Below are 16,123 nucleotides of genomic sequence, written 5' to 3' on the forward strand. Positions count from 1 at the left end.
CACTCACACCCTCCCCGTTTCCTCTTGACTATTTCATCCATCATTCATGACAAACATTTACTGCACCTCTGCCGGCGTCTGCATCCCAAACACACACCTCCACAGTCATTTAACGATGACCTGGAGGACACGCTGTTGAAAGGAATTTAAATGAAAATTGAAAAACTATTTCAAATGGAAAATCAGCTGTCATTAGCAGGCTGTAATATTCTTTCATCAAAGTCTGTTCAAGGATATTGTTCTTTTGCAGCGTGCACAGAAAAGTAAAAGTAAAAACCTCTTTGGATTTCCTGCCATTTCCAATTTATTTTGATGTTGTTTTTTTTTAACTCTGCCAAGGACCATGTTTGATTATTTGTTTGTCTGATTTTCTGAGCAGCTCAAGTAAAAAAAAAAGTAAAAGATGGGTTTGAATGAAAATTTCAGGGGATGTAGTTAATGGACCAAGAAATAAATGATTAGATTTAGCTTGTGATGTGGATTCAGGACTTTCTAAAACTCAATCATTAACCTTGATTGATTGTTTTCTCTAGTTTTTTCTCTTAAGCTGTGTGAAAAAGTCTACACAGTGTAACTACTTAAACCTGGACTATATGAAAGGACCACTGAGGCTCCCCTGCAGGTCATCTAACCCCCACTTTACTCTGACCTCATTCGCCAAGGATATTGATTAAGTAGCTCGATTGCAATACAGCTAATAAAACTTATTGGAGCATCACACTGGATCACATTTCTGTCTCACACCAGATAAGATTCACATCAGTGTCTGACCTGAGCTGCAGCTATGATACTCACATGGGTGTGGATGGAGACAGAAAAGCAAACATACATGAATGAAAAGGAGCTGAGTATCATTTGCCTCTTTAGGTTTCGACTGAAACTCTTACTTGCCTGATGTTTAACATGAGGTTAAAACTGGTGGGACATAATAAAGGGAGTTTTCTGTTACGATAAAGGCATAAAGACAGGTGCTGCTTCATGGGTTATTGTGTTGTTTGTTGTTTCTCTATTTTAAGAGACAGCCGTTAGTCTGAGATAATCCTTTCTTTTCTAGTCCAGGCTTAATGAGTTCCACAAAATGGCTTAGCATCGTTCGCTTTAATATTCTTACTTTTAATATTCTATATTTCATACTGTCATGAAAGTGGCAAAGTATTATAGTCTTTTTTTGTTTTTGTCCTTTGAATGTCTCCCTCTAGTGGTGGAACTACAGCAGTGATGCAGGAAGAGAAATAACTTCATGGTCCAATACAATCAGCACACAGAGAACCGACCTTTCTGAGACCAGCCTGTTTTATCTACTGGACTTGAAAAAATAAATAAAGATGAACATGATTTTAAAACTCATACTTACATACAGTTCAGATCGTCAGTGAGCTTAAGTTGAATTCATGCTTCCAGGTTACTGTTGGGCTCTTTGTTAAAACAAAAACATGCACAATAATCAATAATCAAAGGGTTAGGTAATAGAAGTAACCTTTTCAAATAAGTGCATTTTTCCTTTGAGATATTGTATGTAATTTCCCCCTACTTTCTACAGCCGTCTTAGGTACCAGGAAAGGTGCTACACAAGTCTATCATCTTTTTTTTTTGAGGTATTGCGGGAGTTAGAAAAAGATTAAGCTGTTGATTCAAACCACTGACATGACTAATCACTGTAGTTAGTCATTAGTGCTGGATTAATCAATAGCCCAAGGTTTGAGGCTTTGCCAACATCACTGCTTTACTGGAAGTTACATATAACTAAAGTACACATAACTAAAGACTTGAGCGACTCTGGAATACATTTTAAAAATGGCTACAATCAGATTCAGTTCAGTTGATATCTAGTGCTAAAAATCTGTTACTTAAATTACAATAATCTTTCCCTAAAAGTCAAATAAGTCAGAACACAGCACCAATAACAAAGCGGCACAACGTGTATCTATAAAAAACATGTATTTATTGTTCTGTTACTGTTGGTTAACTTGATCAACAATAAATGGCGGCAGACCAGGAGACATTTTGTACACATTTTAATAGAAAGCCGTGGGAGAGCTGCTGTTTCAAAACCAGAGCAAAGAGAGAAAACACAAAAGCAACATTTTGAACGCTGGGTCTTAATGGTGTGTTCAGAAAAAAAATCATCCTTCAGCCTCTATTCAAAGTGGTTCATCTCCTAAGCAGGTCGATTCTTCTTAAAAGGGGAGAAAAAAAATACTGTACATTATTCTGCATATTAACTCAACTGCAGAGTGAGTTCTTTTTTTATTTTTAATAATCATCCTCTGTTTAGGACAGTGATAACTACTCACCTGAAAACAAGCCACGCTGAAGAAACTTTAAAAATGAATCAATGGTATTTAGACTCCGAAGACAAAAATACAGGTGCTCTGTACTTGACAAAATAGTGGGTGGATTAAAATAGATAAAGCTTGTTTATATATTTATACTACATATATATAAAGACTTTAACCTGTAAATACAAAGACAGCCACCAGTGCCGTCCACACACATTCCTTTAGCACGCAAACCCTTGAACGCAACAATCGCAAAAACTCACACCAGCTCCGTCTCATTTTCACTCCGTGGACCGTTAAAAGTCTTGCACATCTGCAGAGAAACAAACACAGGATCCTGATCCCAAAAGTACATTTCACCAACTCCAAATTAAAAAGACAAGCTGTTTCAGTTTATGGATATGAAGAAAAGATAAAAACAAAAAAACACAAACGTAACTAAAAGCAGATTATGTAAACTTGTCGATGCAGTGTCAGTTTGAAAACATCGTCCACTTGGAAGCATGTGAGAGGAAAAGTCTACGCGGGTACAACTTTGACCGAAAAGACGTTTTTCTATGTGTTGTTGATCGTAAACCACAAATAAACCCATGTGCACAAACGAATCCTTTTTTTCTTTTTAAACGGAGAAGCTGAAGCTCGTGTTGCCTTCACTGATTCCAGATTGCAAGTGATTGATCAATAGTTCGCACCTCGTCGAGTCAGTCAGGTGAAAGGCGAGGAGAACGGAGAGAGGATGGGGAGTGAGGCAGGAGGAATGGAAGTGTCAGTGATTGAGTAGTTTCTCTTCAAGGCTGCGGCTGATTATCGCACAAAAACTCTGTATATGTGAGACAAAAGTGGTTCCGTTGGAAGCTTGAGTATTTTTTTTTTCCAGAAGTGGATGAGACCAGGTCCAAGTGTCCGTTTCAGTCCAGGCAAAATGTCTTTTTTACATTCCACACACTGCAAAACAAAGTCATATCCAGCTCCTCATATTCACAGGAACTTTTCTCAGTCTCTCTTGCATCGGCACCATCATCATTTTTCATCATGTCTTCAGTCTACTATAGAAGAGCCCCATCGCTCAGACTGAATGTGCAAATGTCGTCTGTAACGCAGAACCATTTCCAAAACAACTTGACAAAAAACAACAACAGACAAAGAAGAAGTTTTTTTTTGCAGTCCCCAAAAACACCACTCTCTCTCTCTCTCTCTCTCTATCCTGTCCACCAGAGTAAAGAACTCTACGCTGAAATTCACTTTGTGACAAAAGTCACAGGATTGAACTGAAATGCATCAGTTTATGTGCCACGAAAAACAAACAAATAAAAGAGAGGATTAGTAAAAGGCGGTATAATGTTACCACCTCCAAAGAAAACAACAGAACATAGATAATTGCACAATCTCTAATGCAAACACCAAGCCAACAGCCGGGGGGCAGTGTGTCCCAGTTTAACTTCAAAGCATCTAAATCTTATTAGCTCTGACAACTGCGAAGCCAAAGTTAGCTCAGTGTTCGTCTACCTCAGTCAACATTTAGAAAGTTCTGTGTGTAACACGGCAAAATTTATAGATACAGAATTAAACGCAGATTAAATCAAACTCCAGATTACGAGTATTTGTGTCTCAGCTGTGCAAACACTGGGACACACTAACAGGGAATCTATTTAAAATCATGTTTTACTGTATTTTGTAATGAACTGAAATGAACTTCTATGGTGGTGGATCTTTGGCTTTAATGTAAAAACATATTTCACTATCGCATCAGTCTAAACTCAAAACAAAATATCTCACTCTGATTAGATTTCATGTTGAAGAGAACTAATCCATTATCAGCTATGACATTTTCTTTCCTCCCTCATTGCCTTTATTTCACATGACCTCTCTTCATTTCTCTTTACTCTGAAATATTTTAAAATCTTCATCGTTGCTTAAATGTCAACGCTTTTCCGAAAAAAGTCTTCATTAATTGGGATAAAAATGTCGGACACTGTCTCAAACTTCCCATCCAAAAATCTAAAAGTGGTGCACACCTCACAGTTCTTTAAGAACTTAGAGAGGAAAAGTTTTAAAATCCACTTATTTGGTAAATCAATCTTCAATCTATTCTTCGTTTAGTGTCAAAACACACATGGGAGTGAAAAGCTGAGAAACAGAATAACTGTACATCTGCCTGTCATCAGCTTGCTTTTTGAGAACAGCGTCATGCAGCCACTTCATGAGCAGGACTTGTGAATATTCCTAATCCTAAAGATGTTTGATGGTAACAACGCCTCTCACTGTGTGGATTACACAACCAGGCGATTAATATAAAGTGAGGTGGCTGCTGCAACAACAGGGCTGGATATTAGCTGAGAGGGACCACATGGGAAAAAGTTGGATCAGTTGCCAGGGTAACAGTCAGAAAGAGGAACTCAGAGTGGCTGCGAGTGAGTCAGGTGGAAGGCGTGTGCGAGATGTGTTTGAGTTTGGTTCTGTGCTGTGTGCACCTGCTGGTTCTGCGACGGAGGATGAGGCTGCGGCTGCTGCAGGATGTGCACCACTCGGCTCAGCGTGTCCGTGCTCGCGAAAGCCAAATACTGGCAGCAGAGCCAGTCCTCCAGGCTCACGCCACAAGCTGTGTCCAGCGAACGCTCGGCAAACTTGATCATCATCAGTGTCCGCTTCAGGTCCAGCCAGTTCTGGAGGATGCCGTCACGTTGGCTCGAAGAGGCCCCGGACACGGGGCCGGCGCTACTGCAGCCCAGGGCCTGGAATAAGTCCTCCCTCGGCCCCCAGAGGAGGCACTGCAGGCAGGCCCGTGCCTCAGACATCCGGATCCTCTCAGAGGGGTTGACAGTGAGCAGTAGCCTGGCCAGCTGCTGGAGACCGTGTGAATAGAGTGATCTGACAGGCAGTGGCGGCAGGTCGGCCCAAGTGTACTCCCTCTCCTTCAGCTCTGGCGCCTCCTCAAAGGGATTGGGCTGGTGCAACATCTCATATATGAGAATCCCCGTCTGAAACTCGTCACATTTGCGGTACTGAGTAGCTGTGACGATCTCGGGTGCCAGTCGTGACTGGTCCCGCAGCGTACCGGGGTCCGTCGCTATGAGAGTGTTCTTCTGCTTTGCTTGGGAGAAGTTACTGATGATGAGGCGGGCGGGGCATGTGGCGTTGGCGGCGGCAGCGCCAGCGGGGGTCGCACCGGAGCTGTTGCTGTTGTTGTTGGGCTCAAGTAAGTCCAGATTCCAGGGGTTGCCAGGTTGGCAGTTGACCAGCAGCAGGTTTTCCAGTCGCAGGTCGCAGTGGGTCACGTGATAAGGTTTCATGTGCTCCAGGCCAGAGCACAGCTGGAGAAGAAGGAGGCAGACCTGGCGCTCGTACAGCTCAGGGTTTTGAGTGTGGCGGACTATGCCTTCTCGGACAAAATCTGCCACCGTCTGGAAGGGGACCTCACGTGTGATGACCACTACTCGGCTCCTCAGGAAATTGCCAGCGTTTATGTGAGATGCTGCTGGCGTTTCATCTAGTTTACCATTTGGAGCTTTCGTCTTGGATTCAGTTTTAGTTTCTTTCTCTTTCTCCTTCAGCTCATTTACATCTTCTTCGTCCTCCTCATCGTCGTCTTCCTCTTCCCAGGGCAGCAGGCGGGTTGGCACATCAGCCAGGAAGTGTCCACAGTCCTGCTGGATGTTGAAGTGCATGGGGAGGCTCTGTCTCACTGCAAGGCTGTGGAAAAACTGCTGCTGGGTCTCCTTCACTTTGCTCCGACATATCTAAGATGATAAAAGATATAGAAGAAAACATCATCATCAATGTAATATTTGTTTTTCAGCTGAGAAATGAATATATTAAGCTCACAGTGATGCAAAATGCAAATACCACTGTAGAAAGGAAAAGAGTTATATAACAACAACTGATTGCAAACTTTGTGAGTTATATTTTACAACTTTCAAATACTGGACTTACATCTTCAGCGGGCAAATACAGTGTATCAGTTTTATTATGTTTGACAATGACCTTTAGATTTTAAAGTGTGATGATTGTAACTGCCATTAAGTAAATGAAATAATCAAAGTGAGAAATTATTCCACTGTTGCATGTACTTAATCAAATAAAGTTATTGAAAAAGCATGTCTAATGTTGAGACATACACTACACTATAAACTATACACTATAAAATGTACGAGCAAATGTTTTCATTGGGTGTTTGTTGAGACATGTTAGCTCTGAGATTACAGCTGCCCACTGATTGTTCTTCTCAGACATACAGGCTTCTGACTCAACTGTATTTGTAGACCTGTCACTATTTTGGATGCAATTCAGTATGTTGCAACAGTGCTGCTTTTGTAACGCACAGCTGCAGGGCATTTCCTTACATTTCTAGGAAATATGAGGCCTTAAAGCATATCAAGTCACGTCCTTAGGTTTCTCTGAGCATAAAGCTCAGACAAGAGATTTTAAAAAGTGGCAAAAAATAAGCTAATCATTAAAATGTAACATCGTATGGCATCACATGGCAGGATGATCAGCTATAGTTATGGGGTTATGGAAGGCTTCAGCATAACTAGGCCACGGGAAAACAGAGTTGGGGGAAGTTTAATTGGAACGTTGAGGCCCGTTTCTGTTCTGCTGCTCCTGGTTGCCTTATTTATGGATGAGCCTCAAAAACAAGACTTCTCTTGAGCTCGCAATTAATATGAAGGCAAAGCTTTGAAGTGTTGTGAAGCACAGAAAGTTCCTTACTTTGTGAATAATTCTACCTTCCTCCATATCTGCCTTGTATTTAATTTCAGAACTCTTTGGCGAGCTCTGCCAGCCCACTCCCCCATCTTTCTCTCTTCTCTCTCACTCTCCTTCTCAGACACACACACACACACACACACACACACACGGAGAAACAAATGCTGACAAAACTGCTACCCTCACACAATTATGCATGCACACACAGGTTTCACTGCAGATTGTGCCCTAAAGGCACAAACTTTGAGAGCAAATATTTCAGCACGAAGACATTCCTCCACTCCTCCAGTTCACTGAGTGGGAGGAGATTCTGCTACCCAAAATGAAAAATAATAAAGGGAATAAGTTATTTAGTTCATGGACAGCTATCCCCACTCTGGATTTATCTTAATAATAATATATAACATCACTAATGTAGAGTAGTAAATACTGTGGCTTTTTGAGGTTAGATCTAGAGTGAGTAGCTGTCTGTGTGTGTGCTTCCACACAAAGTTAAAGGAGTTTAAATCTAGTATTACTTACTTACTCAAACAAACCCAACGTATCATTATGTCACTGCAAACCACAAAATCACAACAGTCCATGACTCTTAAAGTCAATCACAGTGGTAAAGGAGACGTTTTACAAAAACAGTTCTGTCCTTGAATATTGGATATACTCAGCAAATCCTTCCAAAAGACGAGATCAGGCTTGAAAAATGAAATATAATTATGAAAACGTAATCATTTATATTTTGTATATATTGAATCACTTAGCTAAGTGCAGCTGAACAGCAACACAAGACTAAATGTACTGCTTCAAAACAGAGGTGATGTAACACTGATCTATAAACAGAATGTGTCTCACCTTGATGGCATAGCTGACCAGTGGGTCCTTTGCATAGGAAGCAGTGTAGTAAACCGCATCGCCTGCCTCGCAACAGGGTTTCCCAGTAGTGAGTCTGAAGAGGGACCAGCTGTCAGTGCCAAATCTCAAGTGATCCTTCTGGCCGGCCATGAAGCGGTCCTCACACTTTGCTGCCAGCTTCCGCAGCGTGTCTGTGTGGAGACCCCTTATCCTCCCCACCACCTCGTCCCAGCTGTCCAGACCCCTGTAAAGAGAAGGCCTCTGGGGTTTTGTGCCTCCACCTCCCCCACCTGCAGTTACTCGACCTGTGGTCCGACCCCTTCCGGCCAAAGACTCAGTACTTGGGTAGGGCCTCCGCTCTCTGCCGGTGGTTGCACTGGGTGGACTGAACGCAGCCTGAGGGGCCAGGGAGGACATGCTGTTAGTTGGGTGGCTCTTGGTGGTGGCTGTGGCCGTTGATGGTCTCTCTAGGGAGTCACCACTTTCATGGTTTTGGGCTCTGTGGGGCTCGGAGCTGAGAGAGGAGCTCTGACTAGCCGTCTCCCAGGTGGAGTCCAAGTCGTACAAGGGGTTGGCCACGCTGAGGTTGGTGCCCCCAGGTTTAGCCTCAGCCCTAGGTCTCACGGCTCCCTGGACTGCCTGATTGCCTCCCGGACTGGGTTCAGTAACAGGGCGAGGTACGGACTTCTTAGGTAGCGGTGGTGGAGTTGCCTTCAGGGGTGTCTGGTCAGTCAGGGCATCGAGGTCAATGGAGGCCAAGGTGTCATTGGATGCTTTGGTGTTCCGTGGTTGTTTCAGTGGGATCATGTTGGCTCTGGATTGACCTAGAGGAGAGGGAAGATGGCGCCAAGTTTATTGTGTGAAAAGGAAACAAAGAAGTAATGTAAAAGTAATAAAACACTAGATAGTTATACTTCATTACATCCTATTACCCAAAGAAATGTTTTTTTTCTTTCATTTTACTTTCAATTAAAATGTAGTGGAGTAGCAGGCTAATGTAAGGAATGTGTGAAACATAGGTAATAGATAATATGAAAAACAAAATAAATATATATAATTGAACGTGACTTTGACAATAATCAAACTAACTATCATCTGGAAAGGATAAAAGTGACACCCAAATTGCAAATCACCATACACTTTCACCACAAGCTTCCCTTGATCTACTTGTATCTCCTCTACAGTGTGTTCACCCTCCCACTGGCTCTCTGCCTCTTAGGAAGATGAAAGGGTGACACAGGGTTGTGTGCAGCCGCACGTGAGCTAAGTGGTGGCCATGAGGAGAATTCAAGCCAGAGAGCAGCACAGCTGGGCACAAGTCATTCCTCCCACCACTCAGCTGCACGACTCAATCTGCAGCCCAAGTCTGCAGTGAGGCTTTAAGACGCAGCATGGAGAGCACTTTTACCAGTGACTTGAAGTGACCTTATTTTTCTGGGATGGCGGTGGGAGGCTATTGGGAAGATTGAGGGGGTTGATTGAGACATGCCCCCCCCCCCCATGTAATCATGACTCGTGGACCACAGAGACAGATGGGTCTGAGGTAAGTGTCTGCTATGATGAGGAGAGCAAATAAGTCACGCACCTTGTGTTATGGGAATGAAAGAGCCTGATAGTTTTAACTAAGTGAATGTACAAGGTCACTGACAGCCCTGCTGTGGAAATGTTCCACTCACTAGGGAACACCCAAATTCCTTAGAAGATTGTGCTCAGAGGCTGCCATCCCTACATTAAAGAAATCTAACGGAAGAAACTCCACTCTTTCTCTATCTAGTCCAAATACTATTTGTTACAAATTCTGGTCAAACGGAATGAGTAACTCCTCACATGTGCATTAAGATGCCATCATCTTATGTAAGCAGTGGGAGCCTTAAGATAGAGCAGTCAGTTAGTCTTGTAAATCCTCATTGGAATGAGTGCATTTAATGTGGTCATCCGCCAATCTGCAATAATCCCCCCTAGAAAACATCCACCTCTTTTTCTTTCTGTTATTGCAGGACTGAAAGTGGCTGTGGCTTAACAAACAATCAACCTGAATCTACCTTCGCAAAGGTTCAGTTTGTGTTGAAGCAGTTTCAGTGGGGTGAAAGCGGTCAAGTGCAGACTAAAAAGCAGAAACACGTTTTGGTATTATGTAATAGTTCACTAATAGCAGAAACGACATGCTCCAAATGATCAAACAGTGAAATCGACTCCTCTGTGAAACAGTTTCATCAGTTACTGAACGTTATGACCTTCATGATTGCACAGGGAAATTCACAGACTGTATACTTGATTCACTGATTTAGATTCATGAACCTTTAAAGCCATTTATTTTCTCTGTGGTTTTTGTGAAGGAATAAAGGTAAGATTTTAATTTAAGGTGCTACAGATGATAGTGTAAATGATGTTTTATCTGTGCAACTGTCCTCGTTATGAAACAGCAGAGAGGTCCATTCTTTCAAAATCTGCTCATGGTTAAAAAGGGAATTTATCTCTACAACACAGAACCTAATGTGTGATGTACAACTATATACTGTTGTCTACTTGACCTATAACCAACTACTAACACATGCAAATATAAAGGCATCACATTCTCTCTATCTTCTCTGCCCTCATCATCCATTCATTCATCTTCTACCGCTTTGTCCTCCACATTTTTTGCTCTCCATTTAAGAGTCTTCATGATGCTAATGAGAAGTGAATTAACTTAATCTTTATTCATCTCTTTTTAGACTGAATATGAATGAGCTGTTAGACTCTGCGATTAGAAGGAGTGAAATAATTAACTGTCAGTGACATCATGCATACACTGTATCAAACAATTTCATACTTTACAGATGCAGATTCATAATTTCCAACATTAGTTAATCAGGGGATGAAGGAACTTGTTGCAGTGGCAAAGTGATCACTGATCAGCCATCATGCACAAATGAAAGTAATAATGACACCACAACAACAGGAGGCGGCGGAGAAGGCGGTTGGGAAGAACAGAGAGGAAGGATGAAGCGAGATTAGTGATGAAAGTGACAAAGAAAAAAACTAAATAAGAGGCGATGGGGTGAGCAGGAGACGATGGAGAGATAAAGAGATTCTCTTGTGATATTAGATGACACTGATACAAGAAAAACAAGAAAAACAAGCCTACCTCAGTTCCATTAATGCACCTAAGTTTTTAGGTAAATGTGGTGCAGCAGCTGCACAGGGAGGCAAAGTGAAAAGCTTTTCTCTGCTCACATCCCTGACTGAGAGCCTGTACGGAGACACTGGTGCCAACAGGCAGGCTCAACGCTCTCACCAACACTGGAGCTTTGCTCAGTGAGTGAGGCAGTGAGCGCTCTGCCTCCTACTGCTCTGATCTGATCAAAGTGTGTGCATACTGTATATATAGTGAGTGTGTGTGTGTGTGTGTTCTGTGTATGAGAAAGTGAGAGAGAGAAAGACAAAATTAGAGGGATTCTTTTAAAAATCAACAGGGAAATTAGTTGCTTAATTGCGGACAGAGCACGAGAGAGAGAGAGATAGAGAGATAGAGAGATAGAGGAGAGGCAAATCAATTCTGAAATACAGACAGGCTTTAAAGATGAGATATATGTGGAAACTTAAAATAGGCATCACAATCAGCAGCGATGTGTTTATGTTGATGGCCATGCAGACTCTTTTAAACAAATTTGTCATTTAGCACAATGTATGAAGAAGGACAGTCATTGCTGCCTTGTTCCTCATTAGCAGCACGTAATAGAGTAAAATTAGACTGCGGGCAACATCCGGGGAGCTTTTTTCACAGCACATCCGTCCACAGAGACTCACAAAAACACACATATTATGCAAACACAGCTAATCAGCGCGACACACAGACACAACGACTCGCACCTTTTAGACATCACACAACCTTGTGTGCAAACACACAGTGAATCATCTCCGTTGTGCATCTGCTCCAAAAACACACAACCCCGCACCACGTTGTGCTTCCACTTCTTTGGTGCTCACACATCAAAATAAGATTCTTTTCCACACTTCAGCTTCTGAACACTCTGCCACGTTTGACAGCTGCTTTGGCTTCTCCTCGTTCCACCGCCACCAAACCTCTGACACAGAGCTGCTGACAGAGTCTTGTGATGAAATGGCCACCATCAATACACCACAGATGGACTATAAAACTGGGACTTTAACAGGAACGCCATCATCACCGTGTTGGAGGAACAGTGTGTCAGTGTGCAGTAGTGTAATAAACGAGAGAGAGGTTTTTGACATTACATTTACTCTTGTTGTTTCTATGACTACTCATTTGTCTGTAACCATCTTCCTCTACTAAGGCCAGAGAGAATCTGCTAAAATAGTTAAGATTCTTTGTTTTTCATGTATTCAGATTGAACCTAGACACTAAAACTGCAGTGAGGTGTCAGTTTGACATAACCATGCATATAGTATGTCAATATCATCATCAACAGATCTTCTCTCCATCTATTTTTGCTGGAAACCATGCGCCCGTCATGTGTGAATATAGGCGAGACCCCTGAGCTCAAAAATAGACGCACGTCTCACACATGCAGTGTAAACACTCTCATTTGTTCACATGGGTGCAGCAATAAAAACCGCAATGCAGCCGTGACACATGCGACACATCCAGTGTGAACCAGGCCTTGGACAAAAACCCCAAGGACTTGACACAAATTGAAAAAAAGTGCCCCATTTGACATTCTTTTTCAAAAGTAATTGAATAAATCAATAAATAAATATTCGAGAGTGTACAAAAAATACATTTACTCTCTGTGGCATCATGTTAATTTTTAACAAGTTAAAACAATGGCCTTCAAAACAAGAACACTGTTTGAATCCGTTTCCATTTTCACACTAAGTTCCTCTCTGCATTGACTCACTACACTGAAAATAAACTGGAACAGTCAAGTAACATCACAACACGACACGACACGACACACGTTATTCCGACGCAAAGCTGCTTTTATTTTGCTTCAAAGAAGTCATGTGAAAGTGAGTAATTACTCAGCTGTGGACTTAAGTACGACACTTGATGACTAAAGTGTCAAACCGCACAATTAGAGAATACTTCCATTACATCTGTACACACAAATGTGCCTATTAGGATAAGATCACAACATTATTTGAAGTAATGAAGTCAGTTATAAAGTCCTCATGATGTCGTTTGCAGCCCTACTCGTCACGTACAGGAAATCAAAAAGTAATTTTGGAGAGAGAGAGAGAGAGAAGACTTTGACCCATATAGCAAAAATGTATTCATTCAATTAAATCTAGATTCACAGACTGTCACAGACAAGATGTGTTGACGTTTTGAGCTGCAGTTCTTTAGCAGGGAATAATTTGTACTTGTCACATGTAGAAGTGTGCTGATGCTGACAGAAAGTAAAAACAGCTACTTTTGCAGTAAGAGTGAGGAGACCTGCAGATACAGAGCTCCATATTCTGGTAATATTCATCCACAGGCCCTGGATATCCTTCCAACAATACTGAACAAAAACTAAATTCAGAGACTCTTCTTTCGTTTGACAGAATAATAATGCAGAAAAATAAATCAGCATTTAAAATTCTTTCTCAAATGCTGTGGATGGATGTTGAGAGGGACTGTGGTGCACAATCAGCTTTTCTCCTTATCTTTTTAACAAGAAGAATTGTCTACACTGCGGAAGGACTTTGTTCAGTCAAAGTCTGCATAACTAATCAGAGCCTTTTCTGCATGACGAAAACATCCCTTTCAAGTGCAACAATACACCAACAGCTGGCAGTTAAAATGTTCTGTGATTCTTTGATGAGTCAAAATAATCAAACCAATCCTATGTGCTTACATACATTAATCAGCTACCATCATCATCATTGTAAGTTGAAAATGTCTTTATTGATGGTTCCGACTGAATTCTTTCAGAACTGGACATAAATAGTCAGTGATTTAAATGTTGTGGCTGACTGGTCGACACCATATTCGTCTTGCATGTGTGTGTCATGCTTCTTACCCAGGTTCCCGTACGTGGCACTGCATTGGCTGGAGGCGGGAGAGTGGGAATGATGGGAGTGACTCCCATCCTCCTCTGGCTCGCCGAGGCTGGCGCTGCCCTCGCTGGCTGAAGCTAGTTTGGCAGCAGGGTTGGCATGGCCCTCTTCGTCCTCCCCAAGCACCAGGCCCAGATTCACTTTGGCATTTTTACAGGTGGAGCCGAGTAGCTCCCGATCCTTGACATTGCTGGCACTGACTGGTACCTGGCTGCACATGATAGACAGAAGCATGGCTCGTTTAGTCATGAAAATGTGAAATCCGACTGCCAGTCTGAAGTGATTTGTTTACCACAATGATTTACTGAATCATTTTGCTACGTAAATCCTTATCGGCAAAACAGGTCAGAAAAAGCAGCTCAGTGAGCTCAATTATAAAGATAGTAGTGGTTATAGATGGTAAACAATTTAATTAGAGTGTCAGTCTGTCATTGTTTATTTTATCAACAACAGATAGCCGTATCTTCATAAGATATGAACAGCAGCAACAAACATTTGTAGCTGTGGGTGGCTGGGGAGTTTGAAGCTTGATGTGCTTAGAAAACATCGCAATGTTGCCTGAGGGAAAATTGGCGGTCTGTGATAATATGTTTTGAAGATCCATCTGTACAACCAAGTAGCTATGATTTGAGGTGTTAATGGAGGTGAGATGAATTTCTTCTAAATCTGCCACAGAAGACTGATGAAAAGGTGTGAAGATAAAGCGGCAGACTAAAATGTGGCTTTGTTTTGTGTGACTTTTTTGTTTGTTTGGTTTGTTTAATCAGAAGCTATATAAAGTTGTAGACATAAAATTAAGCATTCTGGACGTACTGTAGAATAGATTTATACACAATGCAGCTTCACAAGAAAAGACCAAGGAGGAACTTGCCACTCAAAACGCAAAGATAATCACAACAACTTGGTGAAGCTTGTAATTCTACACAAAAAGATCTTAAATCATTAAAAAACAAAGCACATAAATGCATCAAAACCTGTCATTGAGACATCACACAAAAACTGTCACCGAGATTCCTTTCCCTCCACAGTCACCTGGGAAAATGAATCCTCACCAGCTGGTGTATTCATCAAGAGCCATCTGCAATCAATCTGCCACTTTGATCTCAGTAAATACGATATGCAAAACAACCTGGTGACTGACCTATGATCTGATAACACTTCAGCCACAGTTAGTCAGTGTGACACATTACACCCTCATCGACTGTGACCACCCAGGTTGGGTGACATTCTAAGAGAATGTAGGTAATACCCCCATTGTAATACACAAACTGCCTACTGTCGACCACTAATGGAAGTGTCTGGCCCTGTTGATCTGTTTCAAATAAAGAAACTGTTGTTGGCATATTGTTTACTGCTATTATAAGTATATTCTTTTTGGTCTATTTATCTTTCCCATCCCTCTGTTCAATACAACATACAAAAACAACAATAAAAAATAGCAGTTTTAAGCAAGACACAAAAGGGTTCAAAGGGCTCTTTTCTGGGTAGGGCAGGTCAGCAGTAATGTTTGTATTATGCTGAATCAGATGTGTCATTTCCTTTGACTGAGACCACATGTTCACAGTATGACGAATGATTTATCGCGGACAAAAGCTCAAGTGACAACAGAGCTCACATAAGGACTGTGTCCAGCTGAATTTTATTCTCAAAGCATCTAGTGAACATCCTGTGTTGCATAGTGTTCTTCTAGGTATTCTTAAGTATCACTGGGATATCTGGACGATGACGTGATAGAAAAGTGAGCACTTGAAGAAAAACAACCACTGTATCCGTCTCCACCCTGAAGGTCTGTGTCTGTGGAAAGTGTCAGTTCTGACATGTTTATGATCTGTCGTTGTAGGCAATTAGCCCTCTGTGTCTCTTTTAAAAGGTCGATCAATAGCCTCCAAGTTGTCATAGTTTATTACTTTGGCACTTGCCAGCGCCAGACAGTTGATATAAAGGCCTATCGCAGTATTCCGAGCCAACGAGTAAATAAACTGTGAGAGAGGACTTACAAACCTGTGTGATACAATGGGATATAGAATAATATTTTAGAAAATCTGACAGTGGTCTGACTAACTCAACTACCTCTTTTGTTCTTCCGTGTTCCCTGCCCTGTCTATACAAACAGATTATTGATTATTTATTCATAATCTTAAAGCATCAAATCTGACATTTTTCTCAGAATCTTTCTCGCATGTAATCATAGAGGAGGAAAACACCCATTGACGATGCACACCTCCAAAGGCCCTTGACACAAAAATGCTTTTATACCTGCTACATGTTTCAGTGTCAGGACCTGACTTGTT

The 16,123-nt window shown here is 41.7% G+C and overlaps 1 protein-coding gene across 6 annotated transcripts in view; it reads right to left on the reverse strand.

The window, feature by feature from the left end:
* Positions 1-1,998: 1,998 nt before the first annotated feature.
* Positions 1,999-16,123, reverse strand: part of peak1 (pseudopodium-enriched atypical kinase 1) — a 77,612-nt gene continuing 63,487 nt past the window's right edge. For all 6 annotated transcript variants that reach the window (XM_058644836.1, XM_058644837.1, XM_058644832.1 and 3 more), the window contains 3 exons: positions 13,796-14,043; positions 7,830-8,653; positions 1,999-6,016 (listed from right to left, as the gene is read on the reverse strand). In XM_058644836.1, the coding sequence (XP_058500819.1) occupies positions 4,676-6,016; positions 7,830-8,653; positions 13,796-14,043 (2,413 nt within the window). In that variant the 3' untranslated portion in view covers positions 1,999-4,675. The remainder of the gene's footprint in view (positions 6,017-7,829; positions 8,654-13,795; positions 14,044-16,123) is intronic.

Source organism: Solea solea, chromosome 12 (genome assembly GCF_958295425.1).
Source record: "Solea solea chromosome 12, fSolSol10.1, whole genome shotgun sequence".
NCBI lineage: Eukaryota > Metazoa > Chordata > Actinopteri > Pleuronectiformes > Soleidae > Solea > Solea solea.